This window comes from Thalassophryne amazonica, chromosome 15, assembly GCF_902500255.1.
Source record: "Thalassophryne amazonica chromosome 15, fThaAma1.1, whole genome shotgun sequence".
NCBI classification, from domain to species: Eukaryota; Metazoa; Chordata; class Actinopteri; order Batrachoidiformes; family Batrachoididae; genus Thalassophryne; species Thalassophryne amazonica.
Window position 1 is genome coordinate 74,069,055 of NC_047117.1, and position 24,498 is coordinate 74,093,552.

At 40.5% G+C, this 24,498-nt stretch overlaps 1 protein-coding gene across 1 annotated transcript in view; it reads right to left on the reverse strand.

Annotated features, from left to right (window-relative positions):
* ccdc135 (coiled-coil domain containing 135) overlaps window positions 1-24,498 on the reverse strand; it is a 43,788-nt gene that overhangs the window by 11,938 nt on the left and 7,352 nt on the right. Inside the window, exons 4-9 of the mRNA XM_034189213.1 lie at window positions 24,052-24,177; window positions 22,714-22,908; window positions 18,948-19,106; window positions 14,278-14,496; window positions 4,999-5,118; window positions 134-203 (exon numbers count right to left, since the gene is read on the reverse strand). Of these exons, the coding sequence (XP_034045104.1) occupies window positions 134-203; window positions 4,999-5,118; window positions 14,278-14,496; window positions 18,948-19,106; window positions 22,714-22,908; window positions 24,052-24,177 (889 nt within the window). The remainder of the gene's footprint in view (window positions 1-133; window positions 204-4,998; window positions 5,119-14,277; window positions 14,497-18,947; window positions 19,107-22,713; window positions 22,909-24,051; window positions 24,178-24,498) is intronic.

Consider the following 24,498-nt stretch of genomic DNA (forward strand, 5'->3'; position numbering starts at 1 on the left):
AACAGCAGGAGGTCACTTTGGGTTTCAAACCTTTTAGAGCCACTGGGTAGCTAATGCAAGGTGCCACAGAAAAGCTCTGCACTACAGTGTTTCCAATTAGACAAGACACAGGAGACTCTGTCTGTGGCTGTACCTTTCTTTGAGATCGTGATATCACTGACCCAGGACCTCGGCATGTGAAACAGTTTAGGCCGCTCCTCCCCCTTGAAATCACAACAACATAGTGTTGAACAGCTGATACTCATTGGTGGCAGACCTTCATATTATTTTACTCATACATTCCAACAGGCAAGAATGAGATCCAGCAGTTAGTTTGTACCTCATGCCATCAGATTTACAACTGAGTTTTTTTTTTTAATGTAGGTGTAGTAAATAAAATCATCTAAATGACACAATAAAAAAACAAGTGTTCAACAACTTTCCAGCATTATTTGATGCAACACTGAGTACACTATTTCCAGGTGGGTGGTCTCGTGAAAGTATGGCATGAAATACGCTATGAAGACCTTTTTGTAATGATAAGAGCCAGTATCTTGCACACATTCTTAGAGGTTCACTTGGGCTAACAAAGCGTTTGATTATTTCCAAATATATGCCATGAAGTTTGGTTCGTGTAGTACAATGGTTTTATTTTACAGTAATAACTGTACTGCAGCCAAAGCAGTGGTCAATGTTTATAACACTCCTTCTGCAAGATAACTTCACTGTACAGTGAAGGGGTGGATCCTAACCTTTGGTCCTGATTGCTGATTTCTGATATTCATTGCTTTGATTCTGTAGTCATTATCACAATGCTATGTTAATACTCAAACCCACTCCATTTTGGTGCAGATCTGACTCAATGGGCAGAGCAAAGGACAGCAGTCAGGATCAAAGTTCACTCATCATCATCAAAACCCAGTGATTATGACTCGAGCATCAGCGATTGCCGTCAAAATTTGTCAATCAAAAGTCAGCCATGAGGATCAAGGTTCAGTAAGCAAGACTGAATGTTGCAAGTTAAATTTCTGGATTATTCATCAGTAATCAAGATCTTTTGATTGACTGAGATGTTGCACAGTGTGTTATGGCTTTATTCCACTTTAGAGTGGACTAAAAAAATTGCAGTTTGGTTTGGAGCTTAAATTAAAGGAGCCTGGGGTCATGTGATTTACTGAGGGGGCTTCTAGTTATTTTCAGTGTTGATTATACTTCCTGAAGCAGCTGTGGATACACACAATAGTAGATAGAGACAAATCAACACACACACACACACACACGGTTTGTGCTGTCAGATGGGTGATTGCATTTTGCGCATGGTGTTGTGTGGGCCGCTGAAGAGGAGGTACTGCTGGCCCACCACCACAAGATGGCGCCCTGCTTGAAGTGCGGGCTTCAAGCACAGAGGGCATCGGAGCAACCAGGAGTGACAGCTGTCACTCATCATCCGTACCAGCTGTCACTCATCCACTACTCATCACCACCACCATAAAGGCCGGACTGCAACTCCACCTCCCCGCCGAGAAATCAGCTACCATTCAGGTAATTTTTCTGCTGACTCAAACCGTTGAATGATAATCTGAACTTCTTTTGCAGCCGTTATCCTGTGGTGTTTGTCCTTATCTGTGGGATTGGCGTTTGGTGTGACAGCGACGGCTTCGGACAGGAGCTGCACGAGTGTGTGATTGGAGGTGGAGGTTCTCCCTCCTTTACTGAACACTGACTGTGGGATTACTGAGTGTGCGAACTCACACTCATCAGGACTGTCTCTGTTTTCTGCCAGCAGTACCGGGTCTGACTGCTGAAGACAGCGGCCACCTGGGGCGCAGGGCTTGGCAGCTCCGGTGTTCTTCAGCTCCGTTGGTGGTGGAAGCTGTGTGGGGATCCAGCTCTTCTCTCGCAAGGCTTCTTCTATCGTCGAGCCTGCCCACACGTCACCTGGTGTATGATTGACAGTCCACCATATTGTTATTGTCTGTACGTCGTTGTGCGATTCACAACATTAAATTGTTACTTTTGGCTTATCCATTGTCCGTTCATTACCGCCCCCTGTTGTGGGTCCGTGTCACGTCACTTTCACAACACATGGATGTAGAATGATTGACAAAAAATGGAGTCTGTTTCCTGGAGTTTTCATATAAAGGGAGAGCAGATCAGCATAGAAACAAGACAACATGCACACACTGCTGATTGCTGCACTGAGATTCATCATGATTTTGGACTAAATAAATTAAACATTTTCACTACACATATTTGGTTTCTGTCTTGAGTGATTTCCCTTGAAAAGGTGAGGCACATTTTATTGTGTCTTTGTGTCATGCTTGACCCTGGCTCGGGGTTTACGTCCGGGTTTCGACTTTATGTCCTGTGTGTTTTCTGGTTTTAGTTTTCATATGTTAATATTTTCTCATGTAAATCTCAGTTTGGTTCTGTTTATAGCTTTTCTTTGTTTTGCACTTTTGTCACTGGTTCATTCTTTGGTTATCATCTGTATTGTAGCTGGTTGTTGTATTCCTTCACTCTGGGTCCTTTAAGTTATTTTAGCCTTAGTTTAGTTCTGTTTATCACATTTATTGTATTTGCTTGGTCACAGGTTTTTGTTATTATTTATCTTCAGTGTTGCTCATCAGATTGTTCCATTTGTTAGTCAGCTTTTTCTGTTTATCAGTTATCGTGTTTTATTAATTGCATTATTCTGTATTCACCTGGTTTTGTTTATTTGTAGTTTAATCAATAGTTTGTTTTGCCATTTTTATTGTACGAGGTCTGTTAGAAAAGTATCCGACCTTTTTATTTTTTTCAAAAACCTGATGGATTTGAATCACGTGTGCTTGCATGAGCCAACCTTGAACCTTCGTGCGCATGCGTGAGTTTTTTCACTCCTGTCAATTGCGTCATTTGCTTGTAAGCAGCCTTTGTGTGAGGACGGGTGGAGTCTCTCGTCGTTTTTTCTTTGCAAGGAAATGGCGGAACGACTGGAACAGCGCGACTGCATCAAATTTTGCCAGAAACTGGGCGACAGCCAGGTGGAAACCATTCGGATTATTCAGACAGCTTTCGTGACGATCCTCTGGGCATCACACAGATTAAGGAGCGGTACAACCGGTTTAAAGATGTCCGAACAATGGTGGAGAGCGCGCCACGCTCCGGGCGGCCATCAACATGCTGAAATGACCAGATCATTTCCAAAGTGAACGCTGTGGTGATGTGGGACCGTCGTGTGACTAGCCGAGAAATTGTGGAAGAGGCGGACATCAGCACTTTTTCGGCACATTCCACTGTGACAGAAGATTTGGCCATGAAAAGAGTTGCAGCGAAATTCATCGGCACGAAGCTGATGGCGCAGCAAAACCGTGTTGAAGCCTCACAGGACATGTTGTAACATGCCCACCTCGTCCACCATTTGGAAGATTCAGACGGCTTTTCAGTCGTGTGACTATCCGAGAAATTGTGGACAAGCTGGACATGTCACAACATGTCCTGTGAGGCTTCAACACAGTGGCGCTTTTGCTGCGCCATCAGCTTCGTGCCGATGAATTTTGCTGCAACTCTTTTCATGGCCAAATCTTCTGTCACAGTGGAATGTGCCGAAAAAGTGCTGATGTCCACCTCTTCCGCAATTTTCAGATAGTCACACGACGGTCCCACATAACCACAGTGTTCACTTTGGAAATGATCTGGTCATTTCAGCAGGTTGATGGCCACCCGGAGCGCGGTGCACTCTCCACCGTTGTGCGGATGTCTTTAAACCGGTTGTACCGCTCCTTAATCTGTGTGATTCCCAGAGCATCGTCACCGAAAGCCGTCTGAATAATCCGAATGGTTTCCACATGGCTGTCGCCCAGTTTCTGGCAAAATCTGATGCAGTCGCGCTACTCCAGTCGTTACGCCATTTCCTTGCCAAGAAAAAAACGATGAAAGACTCCACCCATCCTTACACAAAGGCTGCTTACAAGCAAATGACGCAATCGACAGACGTGAAAAAACTCACGCATGCGCACGAAGGTTCAAGGTTGGCTCATGCAAGCACACGTGATTCAAATCCATCAGGTTTTTGAAAAAAATAAAAAGGTCGGATACTTTTCTAACAGACCTCGTATTCACTGTTCTGTAACAGTCAATAACAGTTCCATTCAAGTTTGAGTTTTAGTCATTAGTTTTCTTGTTTCCCCCTTTTTTGACTTGTCACGTTAGCTCTTAGGTTTGCCCCTTTTGTTTTGCTCACATTTACTGTTTGAGCAAGTCATGTTTCTCACAGTTAGTTTTTCTGTCACTCACTTCTCTTGCTGCTTTGTTTTGCCCTCCCACCCTTTCTTGTCTTTCTTCTCTCTTCTTTGTTCACTTAACCACACCTCTTTCCAGAACCTTCCACACACCTGCTTAACATCAACCTGATTAGTTTGCTCCTCATTAAAACCCTCACAGTTCCACAGCTCACTGCCCAATTGTTGACTTTGTTCACTTTCTCGCCTCTCATTTTTGTCCAGTTTGCGCTTGTGTGTTTTGACCTTGTGTTTGTGCTCCGACCTCCGCCTTGCCATATCCTGAACTCCGCCTGTATTTTGACTCTGCCTTTGTTTTGCCTACTTTATACCTTGACATCCTGTAAACGAACCCTGCCTGGTTTATGGACCACGTCTGATACCTCTGCTCCCATGTCTGACTACCTGTGTACCGAACCCAATGCCTGGTTTCAAGATAAATCCTTTTATTCATCTAAACTAACCATGCCTGTGAGTCTGCATTGGTCTCCTACTGTTTCCAGTTCCAGGCCACCATGAGTCCTGATACTTTGTACTCTTTGAGGCAAACTGAAGTTGTGTTGGACATTAAACCAGGGGTCTGCAGGGTTGTTTTTGTGCAATGTGCACAGACAATGTACTTATAGAAGTGTGCAACAGATCGGTGATGTGTGCGAAAGCGCAGAGGTCTGAGAGTACAGACTCCAACTCAGTCGAAGGAGCTTGTTTCCTGTGTCCTCACACACACATACACACACCATGTGCAGCACAAACACACCTCCTCATTGTGGCTCATCCTGTAGATCTCAGAATTCTTCAGGATTTGCTGCTTCCGACTGGTAGAACCCCACAGGACTGGTTCCCACATGTCCAAATCATCGAGATCGAACACTATGTCCTACACACACACACAACAGGAAATGCACAAAAAACAGTTCAGTTTGCACCACGTCTCTCACAGCTGGTTGCAGTCTCTCAAATAAGTAACATAGATTTTCTATGATTCTTTGCTTGGAACTGAACACCTTCATTTTTTAAAGTACTTGTCAAACAAAATTTGACATTTATTCAACCAACAGCTCAACTTGAACTCTTTTATGGCATTATATGCTTTGTGTCAAATAAGATTTTTTTTTATTTTTTGTATTCACTCACTCATCTTTGACTGCTTACTCCAATTAAGGGTCACTGGGGGCTGGAACCTATCCCAGCAGTCATAGGGTGTGGTGGTGGTGGGGGGGGGGGATGCCAGTCTGTCACAGGGCAGTTTTTTGATATGTTGCAGGCTTGAAATGCAGGAATAGATGAATATTAACAACTGAAATCAAGTTCACATCACAAACAATAAAATATTTTTGGTTCATAGTCTGCAAAGTCAAAGTAAATGAAAGAATCACTGCAGGTTTTTTTGTTTTATTTATTTTTTTATACATCCCAACTTTTTTTGATTTGGGGTTGTATATTTCATTAATATTTACTGTCTGATTGTGTATTGTTTATGAGAAGAATGATCTTTTTGACGACAACATTATAAGAATACATTAAAGTGTAGACCTCAGTATTATTTAGCAGTGACATTGCGGACTGCATTATGCTGTCACCAGTCATAATGTTGTTTACATCATGTTGTAGCTTCTTTGGTGACGGGGATTCATGTCTCTTTGCTTTCTCTTGTGTTAAGCAATATGTATGATCCTCCATTTCATAAAAATGAGGATTCTCAGACTTGTTAGGTATCAGTAGGTGTTGTATAGGGGAGCACCCACTGATTCATCTCCTTTTTTTTTCAGTCTTCCAGCTGTGGTGCAACATGGCACCATGAGGGGTCCCACTGCCATGTTCCATGTAAACATTCTAATCTTATGAAAACACATCAATTCCTTGGTGCAGCATATTATACACTAATGAACGTGATTTTCCCCATTTCTGCTAAGAAGCGCTGTTAGATCCTGTACACTGTAGCTTTAATATTAACTTTTGTTTGTATGGAACTTTTCAGTCATGTCGAAGTGCTTTACAACATCAACACAATAATAAAGGGATTGAAAATGGATTGAAAACACGGGTATTTAACAACATCCAAAATTTAAGTGATAAAATAAACAACGTAAAAATAGAGTGCAAACCTCCACCACACTAGTGGAGGTTTGGAAATTTACACAAATTTTTACCTTGGAAAAAATTTTTAAAGTTCAAAGTCCTGCTATAAGTGGCTTTTCATAAGCTAAAATATAATTAAAAAAATATACAGATCAAAGGGGCTTTTCAATGTTAAAATCAAATCTCCGCTAAATCCGCAATACGGATCAGATGTGGCTCAAACTTAGTCTGTTCATTGAGAGTGCCAGTTTGCACCTCATTGTCACAAATGAGAGTGATTGAGGCACTTTTTGATTAAGATATAATGCAAAATGTACACCAAATGGACTTTTAAATATTAAATTCAAATAGCCACAAAATCCACAATCCGCATCAGAGCCGGATCAATCTTTGTCAGGTGATAGTGAGTGCCAGTCTGCACCTCACTTTCAAATATGAGAGTGATTGGGGCAGGTTTGATTAAGATATAATGTAAAATACATATTAAATGGGGTTTTCAATATTAAATTTGAATGGCCACAAAATCTGTAATCTAGATCAGATCCGGATCAAACTGTCAGCCGATGAAGGATACCATCCTACATAACGCTCTCAAATATGAAAGAAATTAGATTTTGTTTGACAGAGTTATGAATTTTTGAAAATTTGTTCAACGTTAATGATAGGGATTTTCTAATTTTCCAAGATTTTTCCTGACTTTGACCTATGACCTTGAAAACTGAATACATTCTTGCCTATCAGGATATGACTCCCCTGTAAAAATTTCATAATGATATATGAAAAATTGTGGGCTCCAGGCTGTTCACAAACAGACAGACAAACAAACAGGGTGGAAACATAACCTCCGCCAACGAAGTTTGGAGGAGGTAAAAATCATGTGCTAAAATACAACTTGTGAACTGGTGACCACAGGTATATATGGAATAGTCAGCTGTACAGTAGTGTTCAGAATAATAGTAGTGCTATGTGACTAAAAAGATTAATCCAGGCTTTGAGTATATTTCTTATTGTTACATGGGAAACAAGGTACCAGTAGATTCAGTAGATTCTCACAAATCCAACAAGACCAAGCATTCATGATATGCACACTCTTAAGGCTATGAAATTGGGCTATTAGTAAAAAAAAAGTAGAAAAGGGGGTGTTCACAATAATAGTAGCATCTGCTGTTGACACTACAAACTCAAAACTATTATGTTCAAACTGCTTTTTTAGCAATCCTGTGAATCACTTAACTAGTAGGACTTATGTAGGACTGCCTTTTTGCATTTACGCAATATCTCTAAAATCAGAAAGGTCTTGTCTCAGAGTGATGCTGAAAAACTAATTCATGCATTTGTTTCCTCTAGGCTGGACTATTGTAATTCATTATTATCAGGTTGTCCTAAAAGTTCCCTAAAAAGCCTTCAGTTGGTTCAGAATGCTGCAGCTAGAGTACTGACGGGGACTAGCAGGAGAGAGCATATCTCACCCGTGTTGGCCTCCCTTCATTGGCTTCCTGTTAATGCTAGAATAGAATTTAAAATTCTTCTTCTTACTTATAAGGTTTTGAATAATCAGGTCCCATCTTATCTTAGGGACCTCATAGTACCATATTACCCCATTAGAGCGCTTCGCTCTCAGACTGCGGGCTTACTTGTAGTTCCTAGGGTTTGTAAGAGTAGAATGGGAGGCAGAGCCTTCAGCTTTCAGGCTCCTCTCCTGTGGAACCAGCTCCCAATTCAGATCAGGGAGACAGATACCCTCTCTACTTTTAAGATTAGGCTTAAAACTTTCCTTTTCGCTAAGGCTTATAGTTAGGGCTGGATCGGGTGACCCTGGACCATCCCTTGGTTATGTTGCTTTAGACGTAGACTGTGTTTCATAATTATTGTATGGCCTTGCCTTGCAATGTGGAGCGCCTTGGGGCAACTGTTTGTTGTGATTTGGCGCTATACAAGAAAAAAGTTGATTGATTGATTGATAGTATTTAGTTGTATAACCACAGTTTTTCATGATTTCTTCACCAGTGTTATATAAAGTACCGGAAAATCACACTTAAGTAAAAGTACAGATACCCACTAAAAAATGACTTTGGCAGAAGTTCAAGTCACTGATTGAAATGCTACTCAAGTAAAAGTCTTAAAGTATCTAGTATTTATTGTACTTAAGTATGACAAGTAATGTACAACTAAATGTACTCAAGTATTGAAAGTAAAAGTACAATCAAAAACGGACTGATTTTTTTTTTTTTTATAAAAGTTTATCTAGGCTTGTAAATGACTGGTAGTATTAGTCAAAATACTGAAAATTGTGCACATCACACAAAAACACCAGAAACAAGGTTTCAAAACCTAAACAAGAGTAGACTACTCACTAGGTGTTCACAGGAAACAGTTATTTATTTCTAAATGTATTTATTTACAACTCCTGGCAAAAATTATGGAATCACCGGCCTCAGATAATGTTCATTCAGTTGTTTAATTTTGTAGAAAAAAAGCAGATCACAGACATGACACAAAACTAAAGTCATTTCAAATGGCAACTTCCTGGCTTTAAGAAACACTATAAGAAATCAAGAAAAAAAGATTGTGGCAGTCAGTAACGGTTACTTTTTTAGACCAAGCAGAGGAAAAAAATATGGAATCACTCAATTCTGAGGAATAAATTATGGAATCACCCTGTAAATTTTTATCCCCAAAACTAACACCTGCATCAAATCAGATCTGCTCATTAGTCTGCATCTAAAAAGGAGTGATCACACCTTGGAGAGCTGTTGCACCAAGTGGACTGACATGAATCATGGCTCCAACACGAGAGATGTCAATTGAAACAAAGGAGAGGATTATCAAACTCTTAAAAGAGGGTAAATCATCACGCAATGTTGCAAAAGATGTTGGTTATTCAGTCAGCTGTGTCTAAACTCTGGACCAAATACAAACAACATGGGAAGGTTGTTAAAGCCAAACATACTGGTAGACCAAGGAAGACATCAAAGCGTCAAGACAGAAAACTTAAAGCAATATGTCTCAAAAATCGAAAAATGCACAACAAAACAAATGAGGAACGAATGGGAGGAAACTGGAGTCAACGTCTGTCACCGAACTGTAAGAAACTGCCTAAAGGAAATGGGATTTACATACAGAAAAGCTAAATGAAAGCCATCATTAACACCTAAACAGAAAAAAACAAGGTTACAATGGGCTAAGGAAAAGCAATCGTGGACTGTGGATGACTGGATGAAAGTCATATTCAGTGATGAATCTCGAATCTGCATTGGGCAAGGTGATGATGCTGGAACTTTTGTTTGGTGCCGTTCCAATGGGATTTATAAAGATGACTGCCTGAAGAGAACATGTAAATTTCCACAGTCATTGATGATATGGGGCTGCATGTCAGGTAAAGGCACTGGGGAGATGGCTGTCATTACATCATCAATAAATGCACAAGTTTACGTTGATATTTTGGACAACTGAAAGGGGATGATGATGCATCTTGCCATAGAGCAAAAACTGTGAAAACATTCCTTGCAAAAAGACACATAGGGTCAATGTCAACGAGCAGATGTGATTTGATGCAGGTGTTAGTTTTGGGGATGAAAATTTACAGGGTGATTCCATAATTTTTTCCTCAGAATTGAGTGATTCCATATTTTTTCCCTCTGCTTGGTCTAAAAAAGTAACAGTTACTGACTGCCACAATCTTTTTTCTTGATTTCTTATAGTGTTTCTTAAAGCCAGAAAGTTGCCATTTGAAATGACTTTAGTTTTGTGTCATGTCTGTGATCTGCTTTTTTTCTACAAAATTAAACAACTGAATGAACATCCTCCGAGGCCGGTGATTCCATAATTTTTGCCAGGGGTTGTATTTTCATTGTTACATGGTTTTATCTTTTCTGTTGTTTTGTTTCATTAGGTTGTTTTTGTCTCTTTCTCTAAAATTGTAACGTTATTAGTCTATTATTATTGACTATTATTGTCTATTATGTAGACTATTATTGTTGTTGCTATAATATATGAATAAAAATAAATTTAAAAAATTACAATTTGACTCTTTTACGACAACAAAAGCTCAGCCATTAATTATACAGAAAACAACACAAACGTGCTGATGCGAACAGCTTAATGCTAACTTTAACATTGAAAACGCCATAGACATGCTAACGTGTTAGCATCTGTCCTGTTTTTAAGTTATAAATTCATCTATCAACGGTTTCAGAAGACCATAACAGGTTGGTTTAACATAAAAATATTAAATATTACTCACAGACATATGCTCTTCAGGGTTTTAGCGGGGAAAAATTAGGATAAAACGAAATAAAGCAATCAATCCACGAATCGTAGATCGAAGTACTGCTTCGACCTGCGAATCACTGATTCGATTGGTTCAAGGTTCAAAGCCAAGCAGCGCTGCAGAAAAGTTGATTACAGACCCGCTGCAGGTCTGTAATCAATGTAGAGAAATGATCATTTTCCTGACAAACATCCCCCAAGTGCGCAACTGCAAAAAAGCCTACCGGACATGATTCATGACAAATCGGCCTGCATACATGTCAACCCCTTTGAGGGTCCACCTGTATAACCAAGTGAGAAAATCCATAAAATCAGCACAAAATCCTTATAACCTCCAAATCACACCAAAATCAGTTTTATTACAGTACACACAACCGCATAGCGGTATCACATAACTGGGTTTTTGTCCACATTTTATGAGTTGCCACAATGACATTAAAGTCAGGATCATTAGTATTTCCTCCACAGTTGAATTTCAAACAATAGAGATCAAGTATTCATGCATCACGCTGAATTTTATAGAACTGAATGTGTCAAATTTAGTTATTTTTTACAGAAACAAGAACTGTGTGTCACTAGTGGAAATACGAAAAATCATGAAAAATAAATCGAATATAATGAACAAAATAAAACATACCTCAGAACTTCATCAAGTGTATCGAAAAATCGCCTCACCAATGCCTATGTTGCAGACTGGCATGTCAATGATTCTCGACTTCACCCAGTGTGTTTATTAGGGATGGGTATCGATAAGATTTTATCGATACCATTATCGATTCCGCTTATCGAGCCGATTCCTCATCGATACCACTTGTGAATTTTTTGTGTACTAAAAGTAGGCTTTACAGGTTTTCTATGTCAGCGGGTCAAACAGCTTTTTCTTATCGTGCACCCGCTCTGTGGAACGGTCTTCCTGCGACCGTGAGGCAGTTGGAGTCTGTGGACATTTTTAAGTCAAGCCTTAAAGCCTATTTCTATTCTCTTTCTTATGAATAGTTTTTATTTTTTATCTGTTTTATTCTTTTACTTCTGTTTTTAATTATGTACATATTTTAATTTTTTATGTTGAACTGTTCTATGTGAGGTGCCTTGAGATCAATCAATCAATCAATCAATCAATTTTTTTATATAGCGCCAAATCACAACAAACAGTTGCCCCAAGGCGCTTTATATTGTAAGGCAAGGCCATACAATAATTATGTAAAACCCCAACGGTCAAAACGACCCCCTGTGAGCAAGCACTTGGCTACAGTGGGAAGGAAAAACTCCCTTTTAACAGGAAGAAACCTCCAGCAGAACCAGGCTCAGGGAGGGGCAGTCTTCTGCTGGGACTGGTTGGGGCTGAGGGAGAGAACCAGGAAAAAGACATGCTGTGGAGGGGAGAAGAGATCGATCACTAATGATTAAATGCAGAGTGGTGCATACAGAGCAAAAAAAAGGCTTTTGTTGCGATTTGGCGCTATATACATCTGAGCTGAGCTCTTACAGCTGGCTGTGCTGTATGTCAGCATCAGTTTAATTCATAAAGAACACAGGACGTCTCATTTTGGGAAGAAAAAAAAACGTTTTAGTCGATTGTAGTTTATTTTCTGTATTACAGCGTTTGGAAAGAGGTGTCATTTTATTTAAAGCGGCAATTTTGTGTCAACGGAACAGAAGGCGATTCTCGTTTCTTGACTACAACATGACAAGAGTCCCAGTTTGTGACTTTAATCCACACAAAAGCGACTATTTTAATGGCTTTGAGAGGGGTTAAGAAGCGGACCGCTTCTGAAGAGCAGCAAATCAAAGAACCATGAGCCAGTGGTTCGAAGCATTGCTTCAATGGCTCACGCATCAAAGTGGAGTCGAGCTGCAGATGATTACAGACCCGCTGCAGACCAAACTCTAAATATCCGTAAGACTTTATTTGTACGTCCGTATGACTCTGAAACTCGGAAAATCCGTATAGGTCGACATGTATGGGCCTGACTTCATTGCAGTCACTAGTAATCAGTGGTGTCTCTGGGTGAAAACACCACTTTTTTCGTGTGTGTGTGTGTTTTTTTGTAACGAGTAATGACAGGGCAAATAGAAAATGTATCGGAGTAGAAGTATGCAATTAAGGTCGGAAATGTAGTGAAGTAAAAGTGAAAGTAAGCTGAATTAAAAAAAACTTGAGTAAAGTACAGTCTCCCAAAACGTACTTAAGTACAGTAGTGAAGTATTTTTACTTCGTTACTATACAACACTGTTCTTCACATCTGCGAGGCATTAATTTTGTTGGTTTGGAACCAAGATTTTGCTTGTTTACTAGTGTGCTTGGGGTCATTGTCTTGTTGAAACACCCATTTCAAGGGCATGTCCTCTTCAGCATAAGGCAACATGACCTCTTCAAGTATTTTGACATATCCAAATATCCTGATCCATGATACCTGGTATGCGATATATAGGCCCAACACCATAGTAGGAGAAACATGCCCATATCATGATGCTTGCACCACCATGCTTCACTGTCTTCACTGTGAACTGTGGCTTGAATTCAGAGTTTGGTGGTCGTCTCACAAACTGTCTGCGGCCCTTGGACCCAAAAAGAACAATTTTGCTCTCATCAGTCCACAAAATATTCCTCCATTTCTCTTTAGGCCAGTTGATGTGTTCTTTGGCAAATTGTAACCTCTTCTGCACGTCTTTTATTTAACAGAGGGACTTTGCGGGGGATTCTTGCAAATAAATTACATTCACACAGGCGTCTTCTAACTGTCACAGCACTTACAGGTAACTCCAGACTGTCTTTGATCATCCTGGAGCTGATCAATGGGTGAGCCTTTGCCATTCTGGTTATTCTTCTATCCATTTTGATGGTTGTTTTCCATTTTCTTCCACACGTCTCTGGTTTTTTGTCCATTTTAAAGCATTGGAGATTACTGTAGATGAACAGCCTATACTTTCTTGCACCTGCGTATAAGTTTTCCCCTCTCCAATCAACTTTTTAATCAAACTACGCTGTTCTTCTGAACAATGTCTTGAACATCCCATTTTCCTCAGGCTTTCAAAGAGAAAAGCATGTTCAACAGGTGCTGGCTTCATCCTTAAATAGGGGACACCTGATTCACACCTGTTTGTTCCACAAAATTGACAAACTCACTGACTGAATGCCACACTACTATTATTGTGAACACCCCCTTTTCTTTTTTTTTTACTAATAGCTCAATTTCATAGCCTTAAGAGTGTGCATATCATGAATACTTTGTCTTGTTGGATTTGTGAGAATCTACTGAATCTACTGGTACCTTGTTTCCCATGTAACAATAAGAAATATACTCAAAACCTGGATTAATCTTTTTAGTCACATGGCACTACTATTATTCTGAACACTACAGTATATGTGTCAAAACGTGTGCCAAATCAACATACAGGATCTGCTGAGGTGAGCCTGATTGGAAAAAGGGAAAAGCCGAAGAGACTTACTAACTAATGTGGAAGTCGGCCATATTGGCAACTGACAAGCACTTTACATGTAAGCAGTCATATCAAACAGTCAAAATGAATGACACAATCTCTGCTCCAAACTACTACATTTACACCTGAAAGCTGGAAAATCCACAATGAACGAGGGGATGTTTTCACAGGTGGCTAATCCTGACAGGCACAGCGGAGTCCAACAGACTTAAATGTACAGTGTGGTGCCAATATTTGGTGTACACACCTCACAGCCACTGCTGCAGGGCTTCATGTTCACCCAGTAGTTGTGATGGTTCCAGATGCTCTCGACGCCCAGGAAATGGTGGTCAGTAGTGGTGTAGCTCTTCCCAGTCAGCGGATCGATAAAGAAGTTTGTTGAGATGTCCTGACTGTCTGACAGAACCAAAACCCAGCAATGCACCCGCAATCCATGCAGCGTGTCAGGAGGGGGCCGAGCACTTTCCTTAAGGATCAGTAGAAAGATTTACACATTAAAGCTGAAATATTTTTAGGAAAATCAAAACTGTTCCAGAGAGGAAAAACAAAATGGTTAAAAAAAATGAAATTATAATATTAGAAAGTGTTAATAAGTAATGAACAAATCCATACAATTACCTAACCCTGAATTTTAAAAGAAAGCTATTATTCTAAAAGTACAATGACAACACAACTAGAAAATCATTGTATGAATAAAAAAGCTGGATGGACATCATCAAAGGTGTTTGCAGCTAGCTTGGTAAAATGAAGGTTGTGGGTAATCCTCAGTCCCAAACTCATTCCAGCAGTACTCAAGGATGCTCCCAAGAAACCGAAGGCATCTAGCCGTTGTCTTAAGTCACTTTCAGCTCACACAACCATATTCTAAAACAGGAAGCACCAGGACACTGAAGACCTGGATCTTTGTTCTTCTGCAAAGGTATGAGCATCACCAAACACCGCTGTTCAGCTCTTACCATGCCTCCCTTGATCTCAAAGTCTGAGGACCCACAGACAAGAATGTCACTGCCAAGATAAATTGTTTTTACAAGTTCAGAGGCAGGTTGAGTATGAGGCATGCCGAGTTGACTGATGGACATCTGACCTCACTAGGAGACAAGTCAGTGTTGAGGACCCCAGAGGCTGGAAAAGGCCAAGGTGGTGGATACAACAATGTGCAGCACCAACTCATTACCTAGAATCCTTAGCATGTGCCAAGGAAGAAGGAACCATTTAATTCTGGAGCACGTTTGAAACAAGGATCCAGGACACCCCACCCCATTTTTTAACACTGTGAGACAAGACATTTTTTGGGGGGACATTTTCATTGCTTTCTGTTATAGTTAGTGACCAGGAGTGAAGATGATTTAGAACCTCAGGCAGCCAGACTCAGAAGGATATGTGTCAAAAACTCAGGTGATTTATTAAATCCAAGGTGACAAAAATAGAAACCATACAGGTGATCTGGACAAAAACTAACAAAACTAAAAAAAATAAATAAATAAATACTACAAGGAGGGAAAGAACTAACCACAATACGTAGAAAACCTGATCAGGAACGAAATTACAAATTCTCTAACCATCAAACAGTCATACAACACAATGGACCCAATGGACCCACAGACCAGTAAACGACAGGTGCAAATAATCAAGGCAGACCAGAACATGTGAAGAACTACATGAACACAAGCGGGCGTCAAACCAAGGCATCCACAGGTGACTGAACACAACACACGACAATGCCTCATAACCAAAATACACCTTAAGTAGAAAATGCAAACAGAAAGTGATAACTGATAAACTCTCGACATAGAATATCAAAGAAACCAAAGACACTAGAAAATAACCAAAAATACATAACCACTGGGAAGGCGACCCAACAAGGAGTGTAATATAATGAAATACCAAAGAGCGGGGCCAGCTGGACACGCTCTCAGCACATGTGGACATGATGAGAGCACCCTGCTTCTCATTCATGTCATTTCATGACTGTACATCTGTGACCATGGGTCATCTACAAAGGAACAGATGGTTCATACTTGTATTGCCTGCTTGATAAGAGGGATTCAATAAAATGCAGTGTTTTTATATGGTGATTTTAGTTTTCTTTTAAATACATCAATGTCCTTCTTGATTTCAGGCATTTTCCCACACCATTTACAGGACAGCAATGGTAGCTCAGTGGTAAAGATTCTGTCTGGTAATCAGAGCTTATGAGCTCGAATCCTGTAAGTGACATTTTTTTAAATTTAATCAGGGTTATTTAACTGCGGGTGTTGTGTCGACGCGGGTTGAGGAGCGGACCTGCGTCAGACGGAACCCAGCGCTAAAAATAACCAGAAAGCGGTTCCAATAACAAAAACAATTTCTTTATTTCACCCGCTGGTGCATAATAAAGTGTAAAAACTAAAATAGCATCCTTCTGGTGGAGTGAAGGCTGGCACGCTCTCCAGCGCCCAAAAGGATCGAAGCCCGGCACTTCTGGACTCACTATTACCGCTAAACACCCCCCAGGTGGACACGACAAACCGACTCTCTGCGAAGGATAGAAGAGGTGAGGTAAGTCAGCAGTTACAACTAATATCCTTCAAAAGACACACACTATCAGCAACACATTCAGGTCTGTATTTTAAGCTTTATGCAAATGAGCAGCTTCTCACAACAGGTGGAGGATCACTTGTCCTACACGCCACAGCAGTGAGAAGCAAGCTGCACAATTCTCATCACAATTCAAATATACTGCGTAACAAAATACCAAGTTACTATCAACAATTAGTCAAACAATTAATCACCTCTGATGTGTGCTGACAGCATGTGTCCCTCACCCTTCTTCCTTCAGAGGCACGATGTGTCAAACCCAGGCGCGGTCTCACAAACGAACATCACAAGGTCAAGTTCCCGGCAATTCTGCTTGAATCACACATGACTTAAATGCAGAACGCCATCCAATTATCTGCTTCAGCTGAAAGTCTTTAAGGCTGCACGTGAGCACCATTCACAGGTGCTGCACATGATGTTGATGAGGGTGAAGGACTCTTCAGCCAGCACCATCTCCACAGACAAATCAGTCTTCATGCCACCTGGAGGGCAAAGAAAAGAAAAGAACACCAAAATGTCCAGCCACACCCCCCAACACACAACAGCGGGGTTCTGTATTGCATCCCCTTTTATGTATTATTTATATCAACCCAGTGATATTCGCTATTTATAGAGCTATTTTTTTATTTTATTGTTCTCCACATCAGCGGCGTGATGTGGTGCAGCTGCTCGCACTGTGTTCCTGCTCAAAAGACACCGTTGCTTGCACGAACCGTCGCAGCAGCATTGTGCACACCTGCCCATTGGCTTGATGTTTGCCTGGTTCGCTCATATGAGCTGTTCTGCCATGAGATGCCCTGAGTTGTATTTATTCGTACTATGTGTGAGGGGCCCTACAGTTCTCTGTCACTGGTTTATGCTTTATTATGGATTAATTTGACCCTCAATAAGTTTTTCTTTCTACAATCATCACCTCCAAATCAAAGGTAAGCTGTACAAGTTCCAAATTTTACAGACTCCGTGTTGTAAATGTGCAAACTTTTCTGATCCATTTGTAATCAGTGCGCGTGCTGCAAAAACTATTCAAATATGATGGCAGATGGAGTGAAAGCAGAAAAGTGTCAGATCATAGCCTTTTGCTGTGTCTGATTTAACAGGTGCATGTCAGGCTGCAGGTCCGACTCTGAGCATGGTGTACAAAAAATAAACGGTCAGGCTTTTAATCACGGAAAGGTCGCCGGTCCCACATGCGAGAGGTTTTAATGGAAATGCATTGCAATAGGACTGGGCATTTTATCCGATGTGAGTGAAAAATTCATTATACAAAATCCTTTACATACAGTGTGCAATACAAAAACTTTAACTGTGACTGACTTTAACTGTGTTTACTTTGGTTTTTGTTCACTGGTCTCATCTTCTGTTGTGAGATTGTTGTCTTTCTTTAGTCCATGTGATTAATGTTTGAAGTGTTTGCTGCTTGTTTTATTGTTTGTTTGTACTTGTGTTTCGGTGATTTGTTAATTTTTTTACTTTGTTTTTTTTTTTTCCTTTCTTTTTTCCTGTCTCCCGCTGGTGTCCATAGGTGGGGTCGCAGAATTCCCTGACTGGTTCAGTTCAGTTTATTTATACAGCGCCAAATCACAACAAAGTCACCCCAGGGTGCTTCACATGGCTAAGGTCTAAGCATACCAACACCCCTAAGCAAGCACGTAGGCAACTGTGAAAAGAAAAAACTCCCTCTCACAGTTTTTGATGAAGAAACCTCAAGCAGACCAGACTCAGAGGGGTGACCCGCTGCTTAGACCATGCTAACAGTATTGGTTATTTGTTGTACACTTGCCCTTCATTCAGGTCATTCTCTCGCTTGCCATCAAGTCACAGTATTTCCTGTTTTGTTGTTGTTGTTGCTGTTGTTTTTTTGCCACGTTTCTTTGTTAATTTATCTGCTTCCCATGACCTGCATTTCTCTTTGTATTTTTTTCTTTGGTTGCTTGCAGATCCACAACTTCACCTTTTGAAACAAACACATTTTGAATCTATTTCATTTTTGTGACTGGTAATAAAACACTTCCTCAGTAATCCTTTTATGCTGCAAAGGTATGAGCATCTTGGTTTCACAATTTGCCAAATTACAACAGCAGAACACTGTGCTGCCTAAGTGCCTTTCTAGATTAAAATAAGATGTATGGGTTAGCTATAAAATGTAGGAAGCTGTCAGATTTCGATTTAGACTGCATGGCATTGGCCAACTGTAGGAGACAGTCGGATTTCAATTTAGACTGTAGCAGTTGTTTGGGTTTTGTGTTCAAACAGTGCCTAAAGTCCTCCACAAATAACAGTATGCTGTTATTTCCTGAAGAATGGCTTTGTTTCTTGGCTACAGCCAAACATCAGCGTTACCTCCTGAAGCCGCTGGGCCTCCTGTTGTTGGTGCAGGAAAGCTGCCTTGGCCGCCTCCTGTTCCTTCTTCTCCTGCTGTGTCTCAAAGTGACTTTTTAGTTCTTTGGGAGGCTTCACAGCGTATTTTAATTCCTCAACGTTTTGCTCGGACATCACAACCTGCATATAAAATGCACACGCACAAGCATGATTCCATGTAGACAGACTCCAGATAACCTGGACATTTGTCTTTGGACTGTGGGGAAACAGGAGCACACAGGAGGTGAAGCCTGATCACAACATTGATCTCTAGCAAAAACATACTGAGGGAGGTGAAAATAAGCCAATCACTTTAAAATACTGAGACATTCTGCAGCTTGGATTTAAAAAGCAAAAACATATAATGCACAAAACAGATCTATTTTGATAGTAAAGCTGAATTTGCTGTATTCCTGAAATGGAAAACCAAAATTCACAGTGTGAAATTACCGTACGTTCATGGGTGAAATGTGTAATTCATGAATGACTAATGGAAACATCTTACTTCATTACTGCGGAAATACCAACATTTCCCAATAATGCTCCATGTTAAAGTAACTACAAAACATTATTTTAATCATCCAATGACAAAACCTTAGTTTATATAGCGCCAAATTACAACAAAGCTGCCTCAAGGTGCTTCACACAAGTAAGGTCTAACCTTACCATTCCCAGAGCAAGGACACAGACGACAGTGGTAACGAAAAACTCCCTCTGATGATACTGAGGAAGTTAAATAGCTGTATGGGGTAGATCTAGAATTTCATGAACAAGTGTGGATCTGTGACCATTCTGCAGTTGCACAACTGGGATAAAGTGGGGTTTTTTGTTGTTTTTTTTACTTTGGAATTATGACCACCATTTCTAAAAGTGCCTTGAGTGTTAGAATGAGGTTCTAAACCTGTCTCATGCGCCAGTAACTTTACAAATTATTTTATCTTAAATAGGTTGGGATTAGAATGAGGGTCTAGGTTAGGGTATAATTTTTGTAAAACACACAACTTTTGAAATTTGAACAATACTTCTGTTTCCAGACCACAGCTTTGCACAATTCTGGAAGTCTTGCACAATAGCACAATTCTGATATGGTACAGATACCAGTTAGGAATAGTTCCGATTCCCTTATAAACTATGAAGAACAAGTATTTCATTGGCAAACTACATAATAAGAAGTCGTTTGCCCGTTGGACGACTTAAATCTAAGTTGTTTGCCTCTTATTGGACAGCTGAGCTGTCCCACAGCTGTGACACTAAGGTAAGCAGGTAACTGCATGATTGGTCATTTTAAAAAGACTCTACATGAGGTAAACATGTGCCTCAGAAATTCTCTGAATGCTATCAAACACTTCTGGCATTTTCACCTGTACAGTGGTGACAAGAAACTCTTTACTGGGTGTTTTTAGCTTGCTCCATGTTATTATATAGCCTGTGACAGTGTTTGCATTTTGAATCAATAGTAAGTCCCTTCAGCTGCTCCTTTGTTTGCACTCAAGGTCACCACAGCAGATCCAAGGTGGACCTGCATGTTGATTCTGGCACAATTTTTACACCGTATACCCTTCCTGACACAACTCCACATTACATGGAGAAATGTGGCAGGGGTGGGGTTTGAACCGGGAACCTTCTGCACTGAAACCAAGCGCATTAACCGATTTTAACATCCACACAGATGCTCATCTCTGTGCTTGTTCTGTTAGACCTCAGTGCTGCTTTTGATACTGTTGACCATAAAATTTTATTACAGAGATTAGAGCATGCCATAGGTATTAAAGGCACTGCGCTGCGGTGGTTTGAATCATATTTGTCTAATAGATTACAATTTGTTCATGTAAATGGGGAATCTTCTTCACAGACTAAAGTTAATTATGGAGTTCCACAAGGTTCTGTGCTAGGACCAATTTTATTCACTTTATACATGCTTCCCTTAGGCAGTATTATTAGATGGTATTGCTTAAATTTTCATTGTTACGCAGATGATACCCAGCTTTATCTATCCATGAAGCCAGAGGACACACACCAATTAGCTAAACTGCAGGATTGTCTTACAGACATAAAGACATGGATGACCTCTAATTTCCTGCTTTTAAACTCAGATAAAACTGAAGTTATTGTACTTGGTCCCACAAATCTTAGAAACATGGTGTCTAACCAGATCCTTACTCTGGATGGCATTACCCTGACCTCTAGTAATACTGTGAGAAATCTTGGAGTCATTTTTGATCAGGATATGTCATTCAAAGCGCATATTAAACAAATATGTAGGACTGCTTTTTTGCATTTACGCAATATCTCTAAAATTAGAAAGGTCTTGTCTCAGAGTGATGCTGAAAAACTAATTCATGCATTTATTTCCTCTAGGCTGGACTATTGTAATTCATTATTATCAGGTTGTCCTAAAAGTTCCCTAAAAAGCCTTCAGTTAATTCAAAATGCTGCAGCTAGAGTACTAACGGGGACTAGAAGGAGAGAGCATATCTCACCCATATTGGCCTCTCTTCATTGGCTTCCTGTTAATTCTAGAATAGAATTTAAAATTCTCCTTCTTACTTATAAGGTTTTGAATAATCAGGTCCCATCTTATCTTAGGGACCTCGTAGTACCATATCACCCCAATAGAGCGCTTCGCTCTCAGACTGCAGGCTTACTTGTAGTTCCTAGGGTTTGTAAGAGTAGAATGGGAGGCAGAGCCTTCAGCTTTCAGGCTCCTCTCCTGTGGAACCAGCTCCCAATTCAGATCAGGGAGACAGACACCCTCTCTACTTTTAAGATTAGGCTTAAAACTTTCCTTTTTGCTAAAGCTTATAGTTAGGGCTGGATCAGGTGACCCTGAACCATCCCTTAGTTATGCTGCTATAGACGTAGACTGCTGGGGGTTCCCATGATGCACTGTTTCTTTCTCTTTTTGCTCTGTATGCACCACTCTGCATTTAATCATTAGTGATCTATCTCTGCTCCCCTCCACAGCATGTCTTTTTCCTGGTTCTCTCCCTCAGCCCCAACCAGTCCCAGCAGAAGACTGCCCCTCCCTGAGCCTGGTTCTGCTGGAGGTTTCTTCCTGTTAAAAGGGAGTTTTTCCTTCCCACTGTAGCCAAGTGCTTGCTCACAGGGGGTCGTTTTGACCGTTGGGGTTTTACATAATTATTGTATGGCCTTGCCTTACAATATAAAGCGCCTTGGGGCAACTGTTTGTTGTGATTTGGTGCTATATTAAAAAAAAAATTGAATTGAAATTGAATTGAATTGAATTAACCACTTGGCCAATACTACGCCCAGTAAGTTCATTTTTGTCCAGAGTGAAAAGATGAACCCCACAACTTCTAAAAACAAAGCCCAGGTAGTAAAAGGGCCCTTTACTTTATGGCATCACTAACATGATGCTGTTGATCTTTCACCTGCCTCCATTTGTTCATGGTCGTCATGGCAAATCCGCCACAGACCTGCATCTGGATTTCACACGCGTTTGATGTTGGATTCTGACACAACTCCAGTTTTGACCAGAAAACACACACACGTCTCAAGTCTTGATAAGAGGTCTGCTATCCAAGCACTACTCAACACCTACTCTGCTTAGCTTCTGAGACCTGACAGAATCAGGCACACACAGAGCAGGCTTGCTATGTCATGACATGTAAGGAGGACAAAATGTAGAATTCTGATGCTCGCTTGGATTGTAGGAGAACTTATTGTGCATTAAACAATAGTGTACTGTTATTATTAAGCAGTACAGTGCAGTAAAGGTGTTGTTTACCTTTTGTTCAGTCTCCATCAGGGGGCAGGTTTGCATGCTCTGGTCCAACAGACACATATCTTTAGCAGCATAGCCACAGACGCAGTAGGCATCATAGCCAACACCGAGCAGCAGGCTGCACAGCAGTGTAGAGAACTCGAAACACGTTCCTCTCTGGTTCTTCAGTACCAAGGTGGGAGATGACAAATAGCTGGGCTGGATAACAACACGTTAGAGTATATCACAGCCACAAATAGAGGTGTGTGTGTGTGTGTGTGTGTGTGTGTGTGTGTGTGTGTGTGTGTGTGTGTGTGTGTGTGTGTGTGTGTGTGTGTGTGTGTGTGTGTGAGAACAGTGGTACTATAGGTGAGGTTGGGTATGTAACTCAAAAGTTCCTTAATTAAGAGAGTAGCAACATGACGAATTGAAAAAAAAAAAAAGGTCACATGACTCATTGTGCTATCTTGGGGCCCAATAGCATTCATTGTTAATCTGTCTGCGTGTAAATCCATCTATTTTATTTATTTATTCGCTGAAAATGCCGGGTTGCTGTGCGTTTGGATGCACAAATAGACACAAGACACAAAACCCCTCGCATGTGAGACCAGTCATTTCCGTGATTAAAAGCTTGACCGTGTTTATGTTTTTCACACCGTGTTCAGACTCAGACCTGCAGCACGACATGCACCTTTTAAATCAGACACAGCGAAAGGCTGTGATTTGACACTTTCCTGCTTTCGCTCCTTCATCTGCCATCATATTTTAATAGTTTTTGCAGTGCACATGCTGATTACATTTCGGGATCAGAAACATTTGGCAGAAACTGCACAACCTTACAACACGCAGTCAGAAAAAGATGAAATTGTACATCTTAGCTTTAAATTAGAGGTGATTATTATAGAAAGAAAAGCTTTATGAAGGTCAAATTAATCCATAATAAAGCATAATCCAGCGAAGGAGAACTTTAAAACTGTCGCACACGTCATTGCATGACACAGTGTTACAGAGCTGCAGCATAAATCAGGCTTTAAATTAATTGAATAAATCATCATAAATTGTAAATTTGATAGCTTAACTATTTTTTTTTTTATTTTGATAGTACCTGTACCTGGATGTGTTGCTGTATGTGGTTAACTGATTTTAAAAAATGTTCAAATCATAAAAGGTTCATTCAGTAGTTTAGCACAGTTGGCTCCAAAATGGTGCCATGTTCTGAGTTGATGCTACTCTCTCAATTAAGGGACTCTATGTAACTCAAGCTGCTCTAGCCCAAGTAGTTGAGATCAGAGATGAGTTATCAGCATAAGTAGCAGAGGTATATGCTCTACAGAGTGTCATTGTAGTTTTGTCTGTGCTGACCGTGTTGTAGGGAGGTTTCAGAGGCTGCAGAGACAGGAAGTCTGCAACGAAGGAGGCACAGCCTTGCCAGGTGTAGAGATCAGAGTGGGCTGTCGCTGAGGGCCGCAGGCTCGTAGACACAAACTTCTGCTCAATATAAAATTACACACATGGAGTGTCCTTTATTCCTTTTGTCCTTGGAAAATAAGTCTACTTTCTGCCAAGTTATCATAGAGTAAATAAGACAAATTATGACTTAATTATATAGTGCCAAATCACAACAAAGCTGCCCCAAGGTGCTTCACACAGGTAAAGTCCAACTTCACCAACCCCCCCGAGCAAGGTGACAGCTGCAATTCTAGTTGCTCAGATCACAGAAAAATACTGTTACTGTGACTGAAGCTGCAGTAAAAGCCTTGAAGAGTACAACCCCAAATCAGAAGAAGCTGGAACAATATGGAAAATGCA